Genomic DNA, 21,049 nt, shown 5'->3' with positions numbered 1-21,049 from the left:
GTACCGACAAATCTTGGGTGAGAACCTCCTTCCCTCAGCCAGGGCATTGAAAATGGGTTGTGGATGGGTATTCCAGCATGACAATGACCCAAAACACACGGCCAAGGCAACAAAGGAGTGGCTCAAGAAGAAGCACATTAAGGTCCTAGAGTGGTCTAGCCAGTCTCCAGACCTTAATCCCATAGAAAATCTGTGGAGGGAGCTGAAGGTTCGAGTTGCCAAACGTCAGCCTTGAAACCTTAATGACTTGGAGAAGATCTGCAAAGAGGTGTGGGACAAAATCCCTCCTGCGATGTGTGCAAACCTGGTTGCCAACTACAAGAAACGTCTGACCTCTGTGATTGCCAACAAGGGTTTTGCCAGTGCTAAGTCATGTTTTGCAGAGGGGTCAAATACTTATTTCCCTCATTAAAATGCAAATCAATTTAGAACATTTTTGACATGCGTTTTTCTGGATTTGTTTGTTGTTATTCTGTCTCTCACTGTTCAAATAAACCTACCATTAAAATTATAGACTGATAATTTCTTTGTCAGTGGGTAAACGTACAAAATCAGCAGGGGATCAAATACTTTTTTCCCCTCACTGTAGCTATATGCATTCTTGGGTAATTAAATGAAAGAAGCTCCAGTAGACAAATCTTTTTTAGTGTGAAGTGAACTGTATTACTGTACCATATTCTATTATACTGTATAATATGGACTGGAATTACACACCTCGTTCAAACCATGATGAAGATGAAGAGAACATGCGATTCTGGTGCAGCACATGCGGCCTACAAAGTTAAAAGCATAGGCTAGTGATTTTAATAATAATAATAATAATAGGGCCTATTTGTATAATTAGTAGGCTGACGCATATATACCTTTCATAATATTTATCCTAATCTTATTAGCCTACCTCCTCTTTCTCTATTGTCGCTTCATCCCTTCCTCGCTTTCAACAGTTAAATGAAATAAGTTCCATTGTCCCTATCTTCATCATTCCAATGACATGCTTGAATAATATAGGACTAGAATTAGGTGCAGACAGCTTTCACTTCTCTTCACGAAGATTTAATGGTTATGGGTCTGAATAAATAACTGCTATAGCCTACCGCCATTGCGCGTTCGCTCTTCTTTCAAACTACCCGTGAGTTCTATTGGCTGCTGTATTTAACATTCAGAAAACAAGAGCTTGCGTCCCTCTTCGAATTGTCTATTGGTATAAGAAATGCAAAAAAATTAAAATAATCCCGCAAGCTATTCTAGTCTAGCTTTTCCTGCATGGGACTCCAAGAGCTAAGGAGAGATTTTTAAGGAGAGAGGCCAGTGGAGCACAGGTGCGTGCGTATTACGCAAGAGACAGAGGCTAGTTAGAAGCTTATTATGCATAATCCATCACCTGAAAGAGGTAGGCTAGGACATCTATCTATATATATATATACACTGCTCAAAAAAATAAAGGGAACACTTAAACAACATAATGTAACTCCAAGTCAATCACACTTCTGTGAAATCAAACTGTCCACTTAGGAAGCAACACTGATTGACAATACATTTCACATGCTGTTGTGCAAATGGAATAGACAACAGGTGGAAATTATAGGCAATTAGCAAGACACCCCCAATAAAGGAGTGGTTTTGCAGTTGGTGACCACAGACCACTTCTCAGTTCCTATGCTTCCTGGCTGATGTTTTGGTCACTATTGAATGCTGGCGGTGCTTTCACTCTAGTGGTAGCATGAGACGGAGTCTACAACCCACACAAGTGGCTCAGGTAGTGCAGCTCATCCAGTATGGCACATCAATGCGAGCTGTGGCAAGAAGGTTTGCTGTGTCTGTCAGCGTAGTGTCCAGAGCATGGAGGCGCTACCAGGAGACAGGCCAGTACATCAGGAGACGTGGAGGAGGCCGTAGGAGGGCAACAACCCAGCAGCAGGACTGCTACCACCGCCTTTGTGCAAGGAGGAGCAGGAGGAGCACTGCCAGAGCCCTGCAAAATGACCTCCAGCAGGCCACAAATGTGCATGTGTCTGCTCAAACGGTCAGAAACAGACTCCATGAGGGTGGTATGAGGGCCCGACGTCCACAGGTGGGGGTTGTGCTTACAGCCCAACACCGTGCAGGACGTTTGGCATTTGCCAGAGAACACCAAGATTGGCAAATTCGCCACTGGCGCACCGTGCTCTTCACTGATGAAAGCAGTTTCACACTGAGCACATGTGACAGACGTGACAAAGTCTGGAGACGCCGTGGAGAACGTTCTGCTGCCTGCAACATCCTCCAGCATGACCGGTTTGGTGGTGGGTCAGTCATGGTGTGGGGTGGCATTTCTTTGGGGGGCCGCACAACCCTCCATGTGCTCGCCAGAGGTAGCCTGACTGCCATTAGGTACCGAGATGAGATCCTCAGACCCCTTGTGAGACCATATGCTGGTGCGGTTGGCCCTGGGTTCCTCCTAATGCAAGACAATGCTAGACCTCATGTGGCTGGAGTATGTCAGCAGTTCCTGCAAGAGGAAGGCATTGATGCTATGGACTGGCCCGCCCGTTCCCCAGACCTGAATCCAATTGAGCACATCTGGGACATCATGTCTCGCTCCATCCACCAACGCCACGTTGCACCACAGACTGTCCAGGAGTTGGCGGATGCTTTAGTCCAGGTCTGGGAGGAGATCCCTCAGGAGACCATCCGCCACCTCATCAGGAGCATGCCCAGGCATTGTATGGAGGTCATACAGGCACGTGGAGGCCACACACACTACTGAGCCTCATTTTGACTTGTTTTAAGGACATTACATCAAAGTTGGATCAGCCTGTAGTGTGGTTTTCCACTTTAATTTTGAGGGTGACTCCAAATCCAGACCTAAATTTGATTTCCATTGATAATTTTTGTGCGATTTTGTTGTCAGCACATTCAACTATGTAAAGAAAAAAGTATTTAATAAGATTATTTCATTCATTCAGATCTAGGATGTGTTATTTTAGTGTTCCCTTTATTTTTTGGAGCAGTGTATATATATATATCAGTCTTGAATAGACTGCTGGCGCATGCTCTGATTTAAAGCAGCGATATTCGAGTGAGTCAAAACTATGCAGCTACAATTTAAAAAATAAAATCTTTACAATAAAAAATGAAGGTGACCACCGAAAGCCAGATGGAGATGGGTAAATTAGACGCACATTCTGTCCTTATATTACAGTAGCATAGGCTATGCTGCAGAAAATGTAGCCTACCTGTCACAAGAACAAAAGTTACCATGATGAGATGATAGGTCTACATGCATTGTGAACTGCACTCCATACTGAGATGGGCTGTCTGTCCCCACCATGAGCGTTGATGATTGATCATGCAGAGAGCGGAGAGGAGGCCGTAGAGAAACAATATTTCGACATTGCATATAATTTAACAGTTCCATTTCACGTCATGCTGTTGATATAAATCATTTATTCAAATGTACCGGTTTCTCGCAGTTATTTATCCCGGGAAAAGGGAGTGGTTTTGGGCAGTAAATCTCAGTAACCGCGTTCCCACCATTCAACCCTACCTTGGACCTTTTCCTCCAATACGGTTAAGAAAGAGACGAGGGCCTCCCGAGTGGCGCAGTGGTGTAAGGCACTGCATCGCAGTGCTTGAGGCGTCACTACAGACCCGGTGGCACAGCCGGCCGTGACCGGGAGACCGGCGGCGCACAATCGGCCCAGCGTCGTCCGGGTTAGGGGAGGGTTTGGCTGGCTGGGATTTCCTTGTCCCATCGTGCTCTAGCGACTCCTTGTGGCCAGCCGGGTGCCTGCAAGCTGACTTCGGTCGCCAGCTGGACGGTGTTTCCTCTGACACATTGGTGCGGCTGACTTCTGGGTTAAGCAAACAGTGTGTCAAGAAGCAGGGTCGTGTTTCGGAGGACGCATGGCTCTCGACCTTCGCATATCCCGAGTCCGTAGGGGAGTTGCAGCAATGGGACAAGACTGTAACTACCAATTGGATATCACGAAAAAGGGGTAAAGTACAAAAAATACAAATAAAAAAAAAAGGAAGGAAGGAGGATATAGGATGCGAGGAATCGAAGAAAGACTAATTGAGACAGAGCCTAGGAGTTGATTCCAAAGGAAAGAGCACACCGTCTGAAAATAACCCTCATTGCCCTTTGACCCCATGGTGCTTTGAGAATGACCTCTGACCTCTAAATGGCCTCTGTTTTATCTAGAACATAACATTGCAATTTTGTCAGTGCCTTTTATGATTACGATTGTGTTCTAACAAGCTGACGTAATACTAAGAAACATGACTAGACTGATAGGGAAGCGCAGTAAACCACTAGGAGGTGATGTGAGCCTAGATATTCCAGCTAAAGGTTATTCATATTCAGCTAAGTGATGGAAACAGAAACCAAAGGGCCACAGTTGTACACAATACATGCACATATACATACTCTTCAAAGTATTGACGCAGGCATTGCATTCAGACAAACAGACACACACACACACAGAGAGACACATTTACATGACATTTTACATTTTGGTCATATAACAGAAGCTCTTATACAGAGTGACTTACAGTCAGGAGCACAGACAAGCACGCATACACACACACACACACAGGTGCTTGGGTAACATGGTGTTTCTGTAACAGGGTTTCTTTGAGGAGGAGGAGAGTAAAGAGTTCATCTATAAGGAGCCTAAGCTGACAGGACTGTCCGAGATCTCCCAGAGGCTCCTCAAACTCTACTCTGACAAGTTCGGGGCCGACAACGTCAAGATGATCCAGGACTCCAACAAGGTCAGTCTACTATCTCTCCCCAGCTTTCAAACACTGTCACATTTACAGTTGAAGTCGGAAGTTTACCATACACTTAGGTTGGAGTCATTAAAACTCGTTTTCCAACCACTCCACAAATGTCTTGTTAACAAACTATAGTTTTGGCAAGTCGGTTAGGATATCTACTTTGTGCATGACACAAGTCATTTTTCCAACAATTGTTTACAGACAGATTATTTCACTTATAATTCACTGTATCACAATTCCAGTGGGTCAGAAGTTTATATACACTAAGTTGACTGTGCCTTTAAACAGCTTGGAAAATTCCAGAAAATGATGTCATGGCTTTAGAAGCTTCTGATAGGCTAATTGACGTCATTGGAGTCAATTGGAGGTGTACCTGTGGATGTATTTCAAGGCCTACCTTCAAACTCAGTGCCTCTTTGCTTGACATCATGGGAAAATCAAAAGAAATATACCCAAAAATTGTAGACCTCCACAGTCTGGTTCATCCTTGGGAGCAATTTCCAAACACCTGAAGGTACCACGTTCATCTGTACAAACAATAGTACGCAAGTATAAACACCATGGGACCACACAGCCGTCATACCGCTCAGGAAGGAGATGCGTTCTGTCTCCTAGAGATCAAAGTACTTTGGTGCGAAAAGTGCAAATCAATCTCAGAACAAGGAAGGACAAGAACCTTGTGAAGATGCTGGAGGAAATGGGTACAAAAGTATCTACAGTCGTGGTCAAAGGTTTAGAAAATTACACAAATATTAATTTTCACAAATTCTGCTGCCTCAGTTTTTATGATGGCAATTTGCATATACTCCAGAATGTTATGAAGAATGATCAGATTAATTGCAATTAACATTTCCACTGCATTTTAGCCCTGCCACAAAATGACCAGCTGACATCATGTCAGTGATTCTCTCGTTAACACAAGTGAGAGTGTTGACGAGGACAAGGCTGGAGATCACTCAGTCATGCTGATTGAGTTAGAATAACAGACTGGGAGCTTTAAAAGGAGGGTGGTGCTTGAAATCCCCTGTAGCTCAGTTGGTAGAGCATGGCGCTTGCAACGCCAGGGTTGTGGGTTCGTTTCCCACAGGGGACTAGTATGAAAAATGTATGCGCTCACTAACTGTAAGTCGCGCTGGATAAGAGCGTCTGCTAAATGACTAAAATGTAAATGTAAAATGTTAATCATTGTTCTTCCTCTGTTAACCATGGTTACCTGTAAGGAAACACATGCCGTCATCATTGCTTTGCACAAAAAGGGCTTCACAGGCAAGGATATTGCTGCTAGTAAGATTGCACCTAAATCAACCATTTATCGGCTCATCAAGAACTTCAAGGAGAGGGGTTCAATTGTTGTGAAGAAGGCTTCAGGGCGCCCAAGAAAGTCCAGCAAGCGCCAGGACCATCTCCTAAAGTTGATTCAGCTGCGGGATCGGGGCACCACCAGTGCAGAGCTTGCTCAGGAATGGCAGCATTCAGGTGTGAGTGCATCTGCACGCACAGTGAGGCGAAGACTTTTGGAGGATGGCCTGGTGTCAAGAAGGGCAGCGAGGAAGCCACTTCTCTCCAGGAAAAACATCAGGGACAGACTGATATTCTGCAAAAGGTACAGGGATTGGACTGCTGAGGACTAGGGTAAAGTCATTTTCTCTGATGAATCCCATTTCCGATTGTTTGGGGCATCCGGAAAAAAGCTTGTCCGGAGAAGACAAGGTGAGAAATAAAAGCTGAAATAAATAATTCTCTCTACTATTATTCTGACATTTCACATTCTTAAAATAAAGTGGTAATCCTAACTGACCTAAGACAGGGAATTTTTACTAGGATTAAATGTCAGGAATTGTGAAAAACTGAGTTTAAATGTATTTGGCTAAGGTGTATGTAGACTTCTGACTTCAACTGTATATGTTTCATATACAGTATTATTCTAAGTGTATCGGCCTCTTTAGTACTTGTCTCTGTTTCTTTCATAGAAAGATTGCTGTCAAAATGTTGTAAATAAATGAATGTACTACTACATTTTGACAGCAATCTTTCTCCATAGAAAAGCAGCCAGTGAAGTAGTGATTCATTTAGACCATGGGTCTCCAACAGGTCGATCGCGAGCTACCAGCAGCTCGCCAAACAATTCTGAAAGTATATGCAATTTTCACGTGTTCCATCGCAGAATGTCATAAACAAATCTCACAAGTATCAGACGCCGCAAGCTCCCAGCTACTACGTGATCAAAGCAACTTGACATTATCCCACCCCTGGTTAGCCACTATTGGCTTAAAAAGCCAAACCTAACACAATATCTGCCAATTAATATCCAGCAATATTGCCCCTGCCTGTCTGTGTGCTGCCCGCGTTTGTCTATCACTCCATGTGTAGCCAGTTGATGTGATAACCATCTAAATTAAATGTTAACTGCAAAGTAGGTTTACCTGGCAGAAGTAGTCCCCTGTAGCTCAGTTGGTAGAGCATGGCTCTTGCAACGCCAGGGTTGTGGGTTCGTTTCCCACGGGGGGCCAGTATGAATTTTTTCTCTCTGGATTTCGCTCTGGATAAGAGCGTCTGGTAAATATGTAAAATGTAAATGTAAGTATATCATGAGTAAGTATATAATTTGTATCTAACTTAGCTATGAAATGAGCAGCAGCAGCATCGCTAGACCGGCCATTAGACTGCACATTCCTCACTCACTAGATGAGCAATTAATGGGGCATTATGCTCAAAAATCTACATTTGTTAGTTTTCGTCCAGGCCTACACATCAGCAACCACAGCTAGTAAAGTCACTGCAACCCTAAACAAAGAGTTTCAGTCAGTTTTAGAAAAGGTGGCCAGTAATAAACTGTTCTTGACCATCTCTAAAACTAATAGCATTGTATTTGGTACAAAGTTCTAGACCTCAGCTGAATCTGGTAATGAATGGTATGGCTGTTGAGCAAGTTGAGGAGAATTACTTGGTGTTACCTTAGATTGTATACTGTAGATTCAATGGTTATAAAGATGGGGAGAGAGCTTTTCTTTTTTGACACCACACTCCACAATGCAAGTCCTGCAGGCTCTAGTTTTATCTTATCTTGATTATTGTCCAGTCATATGATTCAGAGATTCAGAGTGTTTAAAAGGTCACATGTACAGGGTTGCAGGTGTGATTGCAGGGTACAGTGAAAATCAAGAAGGACTAAGTGAAATACAATAATGAATACAAAATAAATAGAAATAGCACTATATACATCATAACTGTAGCAGTGATGAATAACTAAATGTCCATTGGGGGGGAGGCAGAGTAAAGACTTTAGGGGGTGGGGGGGGATGACCATAGGGGGAGCAGCATGGCCATTGAGGGGGTGTGGGGACCAAGTGAAATCAAAACAATACAAATTATATATTATTATATGGTCTGAACCCCGCCCTGTGCAACTGGGTCCTGGACTTCCTGACAGGCCGCCCCCAGGTGGTGAAGGTAGGAAACAACATCTCCACTTCGCTGCTCCTCAACACTGGGGCCCCACAAGGGTGCGTGCTCAGCCCCCTCCTGTACTCCCTGTTCACCCATGACTGCGTGGAGCCAATCATCAAGTTTGCAGACGACACAACAGTAGTAGGCTTGATTACCAACAATGACGAGACCGCCTACAGGGAGGAGGTGAGGGCTCTGGGAGTGTGGTGCCAGGAAAATAACCTCTCACTCAACGTCAACAAAACAAAGGAGATGATCGTGGACTTCAGGAAACAGCAGAGGGTGCACCCCCCTATCCACATCGACAGGACTGCAGTGGAGAAGGTGGAAAGCTTCAAGTTCCTTGGCGTACACATCACTGACAAACTGAAATGGTCCACCCATGCAGACAGTGTGGTGAAGAAGGTGCAACAGAGCCTCTTCAACCTCAGGAGCCTGAAGAAATTTGACTTGTCACCTAAAACCCTCACAAACTTTTACAGATGTACAATTGAGAGCATCCTGTCGGGCTGTATCACCGCCTGGTACGGCAACTGCACCGCCCGCAACCGCAGGGCTCTCCAGAGGGTGGTGCGGTCTGCCGAACGCATTACCGGGGGCAAACTACCCGCCCTCCAAGACACCTACAGCACCCGATGTCAAAGGAAGGCCAAAAAGATCATCAAGGACATCAACCACCTGCCTGTTCACCCCGCTATGCATCAAAGCTGGGACCGAGAGAATGAAAAACAGCTTCTATCTCAAGGCCATCAGACTGTTAAATAGCCATCACTAGCACATTACCGGCTGCTGCTGCCTATTGAAATCACTGGCCACGTTAAGAAATTGAACACTAGTCACTTTAATAATGTTTACATATCTTGCACTACTCATCTCATATGTATATACTGCATTCTATTCTATAATATTCTACTGTATCTTAGTCCATGCCGCTCTGTCATTTCTTGTCCATATATGTATATTTTCTTAAATTCCATTCCTTACTAGATTTGTGTGTATTGGGTATATGTTGTGAAATTGTTAGATATTACTTGTTAGATATTACTGCACTGTCGGAGCTAGAAGCACAAGTATTTCGCTACACCCGCAATAACACCTGCTAAACACGTGTATGTGACAAATAAAAATTGCTTTGATTTGATTTGGTCAAGTGCTGCAAAGAAGGACCTAGTTAAGCTGCAGCTGGCCCAGAACAGAGCAGCACTTTTTGCTCTTCATTGTAATCACAGGGCTAATATCAGTACTATACATGCCAGTCTCTCTTGGCTAACAGTTGAGGAAAGACTGACTGCATCACTTGTTTTTATAAGAAACATTAATGTGTTGGAAATTCCAAATTGTTTGCATAGTCAATTTACACACAGCACTGGCACACACACTTACCCCACCAGACATGCCAACAGTCTCCAACAGTCTTTTCACAGTCTCCAGGTCCAGAACAAATTCAAGGAAACGTACAATATTATACAGAGCCATGATTGCATGGAACTCATATAGCGCAAGTGAACAGCAAACGTGTTTAAAAAAAAACGAAAAAGCAACACCTCACGGCACAACGCCTCTCGCTCATGTGACCTACTTTTTGTGTGTACAGATGTAGGATCTTAATTTGAGCCAGTTTGCTACAGCAGGAAAATAATCCTGCAGCAACAGGAAATGTAAATTAGTGTTTTATAAATAATTTAAAAAATGTGTAGGGGTTGATAAATGTTTCATTAGGGCAAATCAAGTCTGACATTTTAAAGTGGAAATTACACCCTTTAGAAGCCTTTTAAACCTCAAATACACTACAAGTTTGCATTTCCAGCTGTACAGGAAAATACCTGCAACAACAGGATGATCAAATTAAGATATGGCATCTGTATGTACTGACATGTATGTGTAACCGATAGATTCATACATACACACACGCGCACTACATGTTAATGTTTTAAATGTAGGTCAATTCTAAAGTATTTTGTCTGTAATGTATATTTTGTTATGTGTCGAACCCCTGTAAGACTAGCTGTCTCCATTGGTGTCGGCTAATGGGAATCCTAATAAAATCTAAATATACACTTCATCGTTCACCATATAGGTGAACAGATTAGTAGCCTTGCATGCCAGGCTTCTAGGTTGAGCAAGAATACAACTGACTGACTACGCAAGACTGACTATGAGACTGACTCAGCGAGATTAAAGAGACCAGCACAAACCTCATTAGACTGATTTTTGAAGAGAGCAGGGTCGTTAGACACCAAATGGTGGAAAACGGATCAAAACCAGGAGAGGCTACCTGAATTTCTCCAATAAGTAACTATCGTTTTTGTTTGCGAAACATGTTCCATTGCAAAAATATTTTGCTACGGTTTTCTACGGTGTGTACTGATGAATACGACCCAGACTGTGAACTGATTGTTCTGTTTGACGTACCCACCAGGTAAATCCTAAAGACCTGGACTCCAAGTACGCCTACATCCAGGTGACCTACGTAGTGCCCTACTTCGACGACAACGAGCAGCAGGAGAAGAAGACGGACTTCGAGCGACATCACAACATCAGTCGCTTCGTGTTCGAGACGCCTTTCACTCTGTCGGGGAAGAAACATGGCGACGTGGAGGAGCAGTGCAAGAGACGCACCATACTAACCAGTGAGTTATTAAAAAGGTCATTTTTGCTCATATTTTAATCCAAAGAGCTGTCAACATTGACTGTCACATATATTCAGTATGTGGAATGTGCAGGATTCGAACCTACAACCCAGGTGATGCTGTAACCCACCGAGCCATTGGCTTGTATGGTAGTACACTATACTAATAGGAAGTGTCTGACTAACAGTAAATACTGAGCTGTAAATGTTTGAATCACTAGTATACTGACCAGTGCTGTAACCAGTGACTGATTCTGACCAGTAAAGTTATGGTGTAGGTTCAATGGTTTTCCCTTCAAAATGAAAGAAAGATCCAACAGAAATTTAAAAAAAAAACGAACAGTTCTGGTTTAATACAATAAAAAATATCCCATCTAGCAGACAATTTTATCCAAAGCAAGTTATTACAGTAGTGCGTGCATACATTTTTTCATATGGGTAGCCCCAGCGGGCATCAAACCCACAGTCCTGAATCATGCTCTACCAACTGAGCCACCCAGGACCACAAGGTTTAACCAATTGGTTCCTCATACCTTGTGTCTACTCCCCCTTTTCTTTATCCCCACCCAGCGAACTCCACCTTCCCCTACCTGAAAAAGCGTATCCAGGTGGTGGAGCAGCAGAGCACGGAGATGAACCCCATCGAGGTGGCCATCGACGAGATGTCCTGCAAGGTGTCCGAGCTCAACCAGCTGTGTGCCATGGCAGAGGTGGACATGATCCGGCTGCAGCTCAAACTGCAGGGTAGTGTCAGCGTCAAGGTAAGGGGTAGGGGTGGAGGAGGAGAAAGATGGAGAGAGACACACAGAAGATAGTTGAGTTGAGAGGACATAGCAGAGCTGATCCACACGTACAGTCACACACCCTGGCGTAGGACGCACCCCTTTATAAAACACCTTTATAATAAAGCATTGCATGCATATCATCGCATTTGCGTGGTTGCATAGAGCAGTAGAGTAGAGGTGCTTGCAGAAGTTGCACACATGGGGAAATCTTTTTGTAGCCTAAGGTCTGGGGGAAAATTTTGCCTTTTATAAACACATTTCATGGATGTCTACGTCATTTTACATGACTGGAGACTTTAGCCTAATATTTTTTTATACCGTACATATGATTGAAATGGCAGGCTACTTGGACACTGACAAACTGAGAATCTAACATCAATAAAAACGATCTTGTTTTGAATCCATCAACAACCTAGGCTTAGGTGTGTGGAGACACATATATTGTACAATATGAGGAAGAAATTATAGTCCAGTTTCACTGACTCACCCATTAATGTGCAGCTCACGCACCGAAGATGGCCGACGCGCTTGTGCCAAAAGCCTCTCTCTCTTGTTTTGGGGCTACTTTGTAAAAAAATGCTGTTCGCTCAATAGGCCTGTTTGGAAGTTGATAGAATATTTTGGTAGCCTCAGACAGATTAGATTATTTTATTTTCAGCAGGAGCTATTTGTTTTCCAACCTGTGTTTTCCCACGATTGTATTTGAAATATTGCGAAAGGCCTGTTCACTGACAGATTTGCCGCACATTCCGGACTGTAGGCTATGCATTGTAATTGGGCTACTCACAATCCACAGCTAGGCAATACAAATAAAAGCAATTGATCCTCTGTGGCTAAATTATAGGCCTACTCCTGGTGTAGTATTCTGAATTATTTCATTTCTTTCTGAACAGACAGCAATAATTATATAACTTTTGCAAATGTATTTAAATGGATCAGGTGTGCTGCAGTACCCTTTCAGAGGCTATGATTCTATAAGGAAAAAATGATGAATTGCAACGCTAGAGAGATAATAGTTGCAGGCTCATGTCTATCAGAGCAGAGAGAGGGAGAGAGATCATAGAAAGTTAATCTTATTCTAGTTCTGTGAGAGATAGGCTACAGGCATGCTTCTCTCACCACAGCAAGAGCCACGCGTTGGTCTCTAGGCTACAATGTTGTGCAAACCATAAACCCGGGCCGCCCAACCCAAATCAATTCTTAGAGTATCAGGCACGGGCTGAAAATCTACGTTTTCACAACACGTTAGGGGGCATTAGAATTACAGAGGCAACTCGAATGAACTCTGATCGCTTTTATTCTGGAAAATAGGTTCCAAAACTAAACAGTAAAAATATGAGAGATGCTGGATCCAGTTCCAGCAGGATCCGGCTCAAATTAAGCACTTCGATTTGTGAAACTGCGCTATGCCACTGGTCACACACTGACATGAACGGACACACACTGGCATTTATCCACACGTGGGATATTATTACCATGCAGTCTATGCCAAGACCCTTTCTCTCCAGAATCCCGCCTCTTCTCAGGCTTTTCCCAGCCCTAATCCCCTGTAAACAGTGAAATGTGTGAACACAGCTTGGCTCACAGAGTGACAGCATGAAGCAGGCTAATCTTAATACGCTGTTGCAGTAACAGGGAGATATGGGATTATGGGTCATGGTGAAGCAGCACAAGCTACTTACTGTCTGTCATCGAATGTTTCCTCTATGTAGCCCTCTATCGTTAGCATTAGCCTCCAGCATCACTAGCGTTAGTCTCTAGCAGATTTAGCATTATACTCTTTCATCTTTAGCATTAGCCTCTAATAATATTAATAATTTATTCAACTTTTATAGCACTATTCATTCCATAAAGAATCTCAAAGCGCTTTAAAGCAACACAAAAAAGACGAGCGATTTAGAAAACAACAACATCATTCATGAGATGGAAGGTTATGAGAGGGTCGGAAAATTCATGGCTTGAGTGGTCATCGGAGGGAGGTGGTTAAAGGGAGAGAGCAAGCAAAGATGGTCTCTGGAGCAAGTCCGGGAGCAGGCAGGCAGCCCGGTGTCATCAAGGTGTCTCGCCATCCTTGCTGTCTGTGTGGCTTCTCCATAGTAGGACTCGGATGACGTTTGAGCTCAGCCACTGCTGTTCATGGACTCCGTAGTTGGTGTAGCTAGCTATCTAGTCCTTCACTACTACCAAAATGAAGCACCCACTTGGGTGAAGCTATGGCAGTTACATGGTGCCAGAAAGCACACCACATTTCAATAATAATTCAAGAGTAGCCTTGTCACTTAGTCCTCCTTACGATCCTCATCACTGCACACCGCAGCCGTCTTGCTTTCAGGCTTCTCTCCATCCTCAATCTCTGGACACATGGCTGGCATTCGAATCAAAACAATTTCCAGCTGACATTAGCTAGCTAAGCAAACAAACAAATGACTTGCCAGCTTAAGTTTTAAAAGTCTGGTGTATTCAGATTATATTAATTAGCTATATGTATTGTTCATTCTTAAAACAAAAGGTTTGCAGGGAAGAAATGTCATAAAAATGTATTAATTATATTCAAATATTTACAAAATGTACAGGAGCTCTCTGCCTAAGTGACCTCACGGTGCCATGACAACCACAGAATTCGCATTAGCCTCTAGCATCACTATTAGCATTAGCGTCTTGCATCTTTAGCATTAGCCTCTTGCATCACTAGCATTAGCCTCTTGCAGGTGAATAACCATGAACTTACCTTACAGGTGAATGCAGGGCCCATGGCCTATGCCCGAGCCTTCCTGGAAGAGAAAAATGCCAAGAAGTACCCCGACAACCAAGTCAAACTGCTCAAGGAGATTTTCAGGTATTCTTCACAACACTTCTCATGATTTGGATCAAATAAAATACCTTTATGCACCACTTAGCAGATGCTTTTATCCAAAAAGTAAATTTTTAGTTTGATTATGTGTAGGGCTGTTGCGGTGACCGTATTACCGCCACACCGGCGGTTACGAGTCATGAAGGCAGTCAAATTCCACGTGACCGCTTAGTCACGGTAATTAGGCTTCTCCAAGCTTTGATGTTGCTGATGGTCATTAGTAGCCTACCAAACTTGCTAACTGCCTGGTACTCAGCACTCTGTTGTCCCTATAATCACTCTGACATCAATGCAAATGTAATCGAAAATCTAATCAAACACTTCATGAGAGCCCATGAGCTCATGTAGCGCAACATTTCTATAGGCTATGCAATTGCGGAGAAAACAGAGTGATGGCCTCTATTAAAAAGAGGAGTATCCCATCAGCTTTCTATAGGCTAGGCCTACTATATTTATTTCTCAACTTTCCTAATATTAAGCAAATATTAAGCACATTGCTTATCTTTACAACAGGAGTATAGCCTACCTGGCTGGCATGAAAATGAACCACAGGAAAAGCGTCCTCCATTCGCTATTTAAGTGCAGAGATGACATGTATTTTTTCCCCTGCCCCTGTTTCAAGACAGGTGCATGATAATGGTCCATTCTAAATCAAAACGAATTTCACACATATATTATTTATATATGTAAAGACAAGATGAAATCAAGAATAGTCTGATGGGTGACAATATTAGTATATTACTTCTGAATTATATATTATCACTTGTGAATGATGCCCAGGGTAAGGCAAGAAACAATGCCTATTTTTTTGTGACTTTTCCTAATTATTGTCGCACACTTCTTGTAGCCTAGCCCATAGGCCTATATGTTTTGATAAGGTTTGTATCACAACTAAAGTGGCCAAATAACTTCTTAAAATTAAGCACATGAATCCGCTTTACAAGGGGTGTAGAGCCTAACTGGCATACATAAGCAGCATGTGAGTTTCAAGTTTGGGGAAGATACATTTCACCATATAATAAAAGTATCACGTGCATAATCGCATTTGTGATCACTTTTTATAATGGTGTTTTCCGCTAATGGAACATTCGCGCTTATAGCCTACTACCATGTGTGCATTGCTGCATTTATAATTTGAAGAATAAGCCTAATAGTTCATCAACATTTTAAGCTAAACGTTCTGATCTGTTGCGTCAGCATCATTGCGTAAAAAAGCGTTTTTGAGGCTAGTGTTTGTATTAATTTGGGATCTATTGAATTCCATAACTGTCCCAGACTATGTTTGGAATATTTATTTCTCGCACAGAATAGAATAGGTCAACTTTTGTACTATGGGGGATAGTAGATTGTCATAGGCTTGTGCTTTTGCTGATCGTTAGGCCTAGTTGTTGGCTGACAAAAAGTAAATGTGGACAGTTCTTCCAATATCTTCAATATGCACCTCTGAATTGGATAAGGACGCGCGCAGTTGCGTCCCAGATGTGTCTGTCTTCACTTGTAGCCTGTGAGAAAGATCCGATCACGTGGAGAACTGGAGAGCGGGGTGCTTCAGAGCAGGCATTATCAAGTGCTTCTCAAATTGTGAATGAGAGACTGACGAAGTGTGAACAGCCTGCGCAAAAAAACAAAGCAGAGCTCATGCCTTTCAAGGGACTTTTTTCAAATCATCATTAGAGTAGCATCATGCAGCCTTACAATGTATAAAAAATCAAAACATATAGCCCAACATTTGTAGAACAACTAAAGTACCTATTTATTTGTTAACCGCTCAACAAAGAATAGCCGCATGTGCGCAATCCCTCAAATAGTTTGGAGAAAATATCCTTTCTATTTTATTCAGCTTTGTTCAGTTGTATTCTTTATACTATAAAATAATATAAAATAATGCCACGGAATTCTAAGCAAATCTTGTCTGCTAAATGAACTAGTGTAGCCCATAGCCATATGGCATATGCAGATCAGGGCCTAACATAAGGACAACTCAGAGTATGCTATTCTGTTCTTCTGAAATAAACTACATTTTCTTCATATCATGTTTCTTTAGACCTGTCTAAAATAAATAATGGATTTATTGTGAAGGTGTAGGCTATATTACGTGGATTTATTAGACTTTTTTAAAATGTAGATGTTCCAAAGGTCTGCATCAGTGTCTTGTAGGCTATATGTGGAAGCCAGGAGATGCTAAATGTATTTATGTTAATTAACGGTCAATTACCGTGAGACTGGCAGTTATTTGGTTGACAATCACCAGCTGACAAACTTTCGTGACCGCCACAACCCTAGTTATGTGACCCCTGTGGGAATTAGATCCACAACCTTGGCATTGCTAGAGCCACGCTCTTACCAACTGCGCCACACATAGATCGATGATGCATTTGATACGTCTTAAGCAAAAGGGTTGGGGTCAATTCAGGTCAAGATAACTAGAACCCAGAGTTTTTCCAGATCAGATCACATGGTCAGGACGGGGGAAACTCGTGGCCCTTATAGTGCCCTAACACTCTCTGTCTGGCCCTGCAGGCAGTTTGCGGAGGCGTGCGGCCAGGCGCTGGACGTCAACGAGCGGCTGATCAAGGAGGACCAGCTGGAGTACCAGGAAGAGATGAGGGCCCACTACAGGGACATGCTCACCGAGCTCTCCACCGTCATGAACGAGCAGGTCTGAACACCGCCCCGAAACATAGAAACTGCTGTTTCTTTAGACAACTGAGGCTGTATGCATCACATGTCTCAGAATTGGAGTGCTGATCTAGGATCAGCTCCCCCACCCCGTCCATGTCATCTTATTCATTATGATGTTAAAGGAAAAACTGACCCTAAGTCAGCCCTCCTATTGTGAGAAGCTTGATACATTCGGCCAATGGGCTGTTCAATCATTAGCCTAGCTACTTAGAGTAGTAACCTTCACGCTCTTCATATCAATGTTTTTGTTCACTTTCGTGTGGTACAGTTTTGTTCTCACATCATTACTCTTTTTAATCCGTCATTACTTTCTCTGATATCATTGTTTCATTATTTATTTTTTACGCATGAGCTTTTGCTGGATTAGCCAGAGTTTTGTCTCTTGGTCTCATCTCTTTGTGTTGTTCTCTTTGTTCATTTGTTCTCTTTCATTGGATCTCAGCTGCATAGACACATCCTCTCATTCAGTTTCTGTTCCTCTTGCTCTAATATCTCCCTCACTACCGTTTCTAAGACTGGTACGTCACACAATCCCCCCCCCACACTTTACCACACCTCTGGCCCTGTCATTATGGAGCAAGTGACACTGCTGTGCATTATACTAACCTCTCATACATTCATCAGATGTCTGTTTGTGTGATTTGAAACATGAATTTACTATCTATGTCTCTCCTCCATGCCAAGATCCCTCACACAAGACCACCAGGAACAGAACGACACAGCGCTTTCTGAGCAGCCAATAGGCATGCTGGAATCTGACAGTGCCCAGGAGGACACGTTTCCCCAAAATGGCTCCTGGTGACAGACGTCGTTCTTTCTCCTGCCAGGAATTATACAGGAGTGGGGGACTGGAACTTTGACTTTATGGGAACTGGAAAAAAGGGAAGTGGATGGGGAAGTCCAGAAGTCTGTAGACTTTGATTGTGTTAGTCTGGAGTCATGGTAGTCTGGAGTTGTGGTAGTCTGGCATCCCAGTAGTCTGCAGTCCTGGTAATGATGATGATGTCCAGTAGAACAGGCTGCTGTACCGTTACTTTGTTTTGTTTTTAAGGATCAATCCATGTTTGCACTCCCCTGCCGACCGCCTCATCTCCTTACTCTGTACACACACACACACACACACACACACACACACAGACAACACACGCCTTCCCTCCCCAGCCCCATCCCTTTAGAAAATTGTGACCTTAATGAGCTTGAGGTGCGTTCAACAGAGCAAAAGTTTGGTTGTAATTCTGGTCACAACAATGTCGATCATAATTTGTCCATATTCTGTTGGTTATCTTTTTGCTGCAAATATTTGCCACCTATGGTAAGCAATTCCAAAAAGTATTGTAAAATGACAGTTCAAGGAATTCTATAAAGGAAATTAGGGTCACGTTCAGTAGCCAAACATTTTTTAATGTTGCAGATAGAAATACTATGAATACAGCCAACATGATTCCTTCTTCTATAAGGCAGAGAGACATGTTTGTTCCACATCATTTATTTGTTCCACAGCGTTGTGTCCTGCTGAACAGATTGACATGTAGCCTACTTCTTGTTTGATTGAACACACCTCTAGTTCCTGTTTGAATGTAGAACAACTCCGCATAGCTACTTTGTATCCTAACATTCTGGAATTCCCAGCTCACAGATTTTCAAATGGATAGTTTGTTTTATAACATTTTTTGATTGATAATGTTGTTATTATTATTTACTGTACTGTTTTAAATTGTAAATAAGAATTATTAATATTTAAAAAGTATATGATTTTTTGTTTGGCTAAATAAAATAAAAAAGAATGAACAAACTAATGTTTTATTTATAACATTAAAATAAAATGTGTTAACGTCCATAAACCACAGGGTAAGTGAAAATGTCTCTCTAGCACTATATTTCTTTACATACATACAGTGGGGGAAAAAAGTATTTGATCCCCTGCTGATTTTGTACGTTTGCCCACTGACAAAGAAATGATCAGTCTATAATTTTAATGGTAGGTTTATTTGAACCGTGAGAGAGAATAACAACAACAAAAATCTAGAAAAACGCATGTCAAAAATGTTATAAATTGATTTGCATTTTAATGAGGGAAATAAGTATTTGACCCCCTCTCAATCAGAAAGATTTCTGGCTCCCAGGTGTCTTTTATACAGGTAACGAGCTGAGATTAGGAGCACACTCTTAAAGGCAATCAATCAATCAGATTCCAAACTCTCCACCATGGCCGAGACCAAAGAGCTCTCCAAGGATGTCAGGGACAAGATTGTAGACTTATACAAGGCTGGAATGGGCTACAAGACCATCGCCAAGCAGCTTGGTGAGAAGGTGACAACAGTTGGTGCGATTATTCGCAAATGGAAGAAACACAAAATACTGTCAATCTCCCTCGGCCTGGGGCTCCATGCAAGATCTCACCTCGTGGAGTTGCAATGATCATGAGAACGGTGAGGAATCAGCCCAGAACTACACGGGAGGATCTTGTCAATGATCTCAAGGCAGCTGGGACCATAGTCACCAAGAAAACAATTGGTAACACACTACGCCGTGAAGGACTGAAATCCTGCAGCGCCCGCAAGGTCCCCCTGCTCAAGAAAGCACATATACAGGGCCGTCTGAAGTTTGCCAATGAACATCTGAATGATTCAGAGGAGAACTGGGTGAAAGTGTTGTGGTCAGATGAGACCAAAATCAAGCTCTTTGGCATCAACTCAACTCGCCGTGTTTGGAGGAGGAGGAATGCTGCCTATGACCCCAAGAACACCATCCCCACCGTCAAACATGGAGGTGGAAACATTATGCTTTGGTGGTGTTTCTCCTGCTAAGGGGACAGGACAACTTCACCGCATCAAAGGGACGATGGACGGGGCCATGTAACGTCAAATCTTGGGTGAGAACCTCCTTCCCTCAGCCAGGGCATTGAAAATGGGTCGTGGATGGGTATTCCAGCATGACAATGACCCAAAACACACGGCCAAGGCAACAAAGGAGTGGCTCAAGAAGAAGCACATTAAGGTCCTAGAGTGGCCTAGCCAGTCTCCAGACCTTAATCCCATAGAAAATCTGTGGAGGGAGCTGAAGGTTTGAGTTGCCAAACGTCTGCCTCGAAACGTTAATGACTTGGAGAAGATCTGCAAAGAGAAGTGGAACAAAATCCCTCCTGAGATGTGTGCAAACCTGGTGCCCAACTACAAGAAACGTCTGACCTCTGTGATTGCCAACAAGGGTTTTGCCACCAAGTACTAAGTCATGTTTTGCAGAAGGGTCAAATAGTTATTTCCCTCATTAAAATGCAAATCAATTTATAACGTTTTTGACATGCGTTTTTCTGGATTTTTTTGTTGTTATTCTGTCTCTCACTGTTCAAATAAACCTACCATTAAAATTATAGACTGATCATGTCTTTGTCAGTGGGCAAACGTACAAAATCAGCAGGGGATCAAATACTTTTTTCCCTCACTGTACATAGGGACTACATATAGTACATACTATACATACATACAGTACCAGTCAAAAGTTTGGACACACCTACTCATTCCAGGGTTTTTCTTTATTTTTACTATTTTCTACATTGTAGAATAATAGTGAAGACATCAAAACTATAAAATAACACATATGGACTCATGTAGTAACAAAAAAAGGTTTAAACAAATCAAAATATATTTTGATATTTGAGATTCTTCAAATAGCCACCCTTTGCCTTGATGACAGCTTTGCACACTCTTGGCATTCTCTCAACCAGCTTCACCTGGAATGCTTTTCCAACAGTCTTGAAGGAGTTCCCACATATGCTTAGCACTTGTTGGCTGCTTTTCCTTCACTCTGCGGTCCTACTCATCCCAAACCATGTCGATTGGGTTGAGGTCGGGGGATTGTGGAGGCCAGGTCATCTGATGCAGCACTCCATCACTC

The 21,049-nt window shown here is 42.8% G+C and overlaps 1 protein-coding gene across 9 annotated transcripts in view; it reads left to right on the top strand.

Annotated features, from left to right (window-relative positions):
* LOC121561264 (dedicator of cytokinesis protein 10-like) overlaps nucleotides 1–18,915 on the top strand; it is a 179,543-nt gene extending 160,628 nt beyond the window's left edge. For 8 of the 9 annotated variants that reach the window (XM_045212206.1, XM_045212198.1, XM_045212238.1 and 5 more), the window contains 6 exons: nucleotides 4,609–4,755; nucleotides 10,628–10,838; nucleotides 11,408–11,598; nucleotides 14,358–14,458; nucleotides 16,994–17,132; nucleotides 17,840–18,915. In XM_045212206.1, the coding sequence (XP_045068141.1) occupies nucleotides 4,609–4,755; nucleotides 10,628–10,838; nucleotides 11,408–11,598; nucleotides 14,358–14,458; nucleotides 16,994–17,132; nucleotides 17,840–17,887 (837 nt within the window). In that variant the 3' untranslated portion in view covers nucleotides 17,888–18,915. Of the gene's footprint in view, nucleotides 1–4,608; nucleotides 4,756–10,627; nucleotides 10,839–11,407; nucleotides 11,599–14,357; nucleotides 14,459–16,993; nucleotides 17,139–17,839 lie in introns of those variants that run through there. The other variant, XM_041873862.2, reaches the window with a different exon arrangement.
* The last annotated feature ends 2,134 nt before the right edge of the window (nucleotides 18,916–21,049 follow it).

This window comes from Coregonus clupeaformis, chromosome 5, assembly GCF_020615455.1.
Source record: "Coregonus clupeaformis isolate EN_2021a chromosome 5, ASM2061545v1, whole genome shotgun sequence".
NCBI lineage: Eukaryota > Metazoa > Chordata > Actinopteri > Salmoniformes > Salmonidae > Coregonus > Coregonus clupeaformis.
This window is presented reverse-complemented; position numbering and strand designations above follow the sequence as displayed.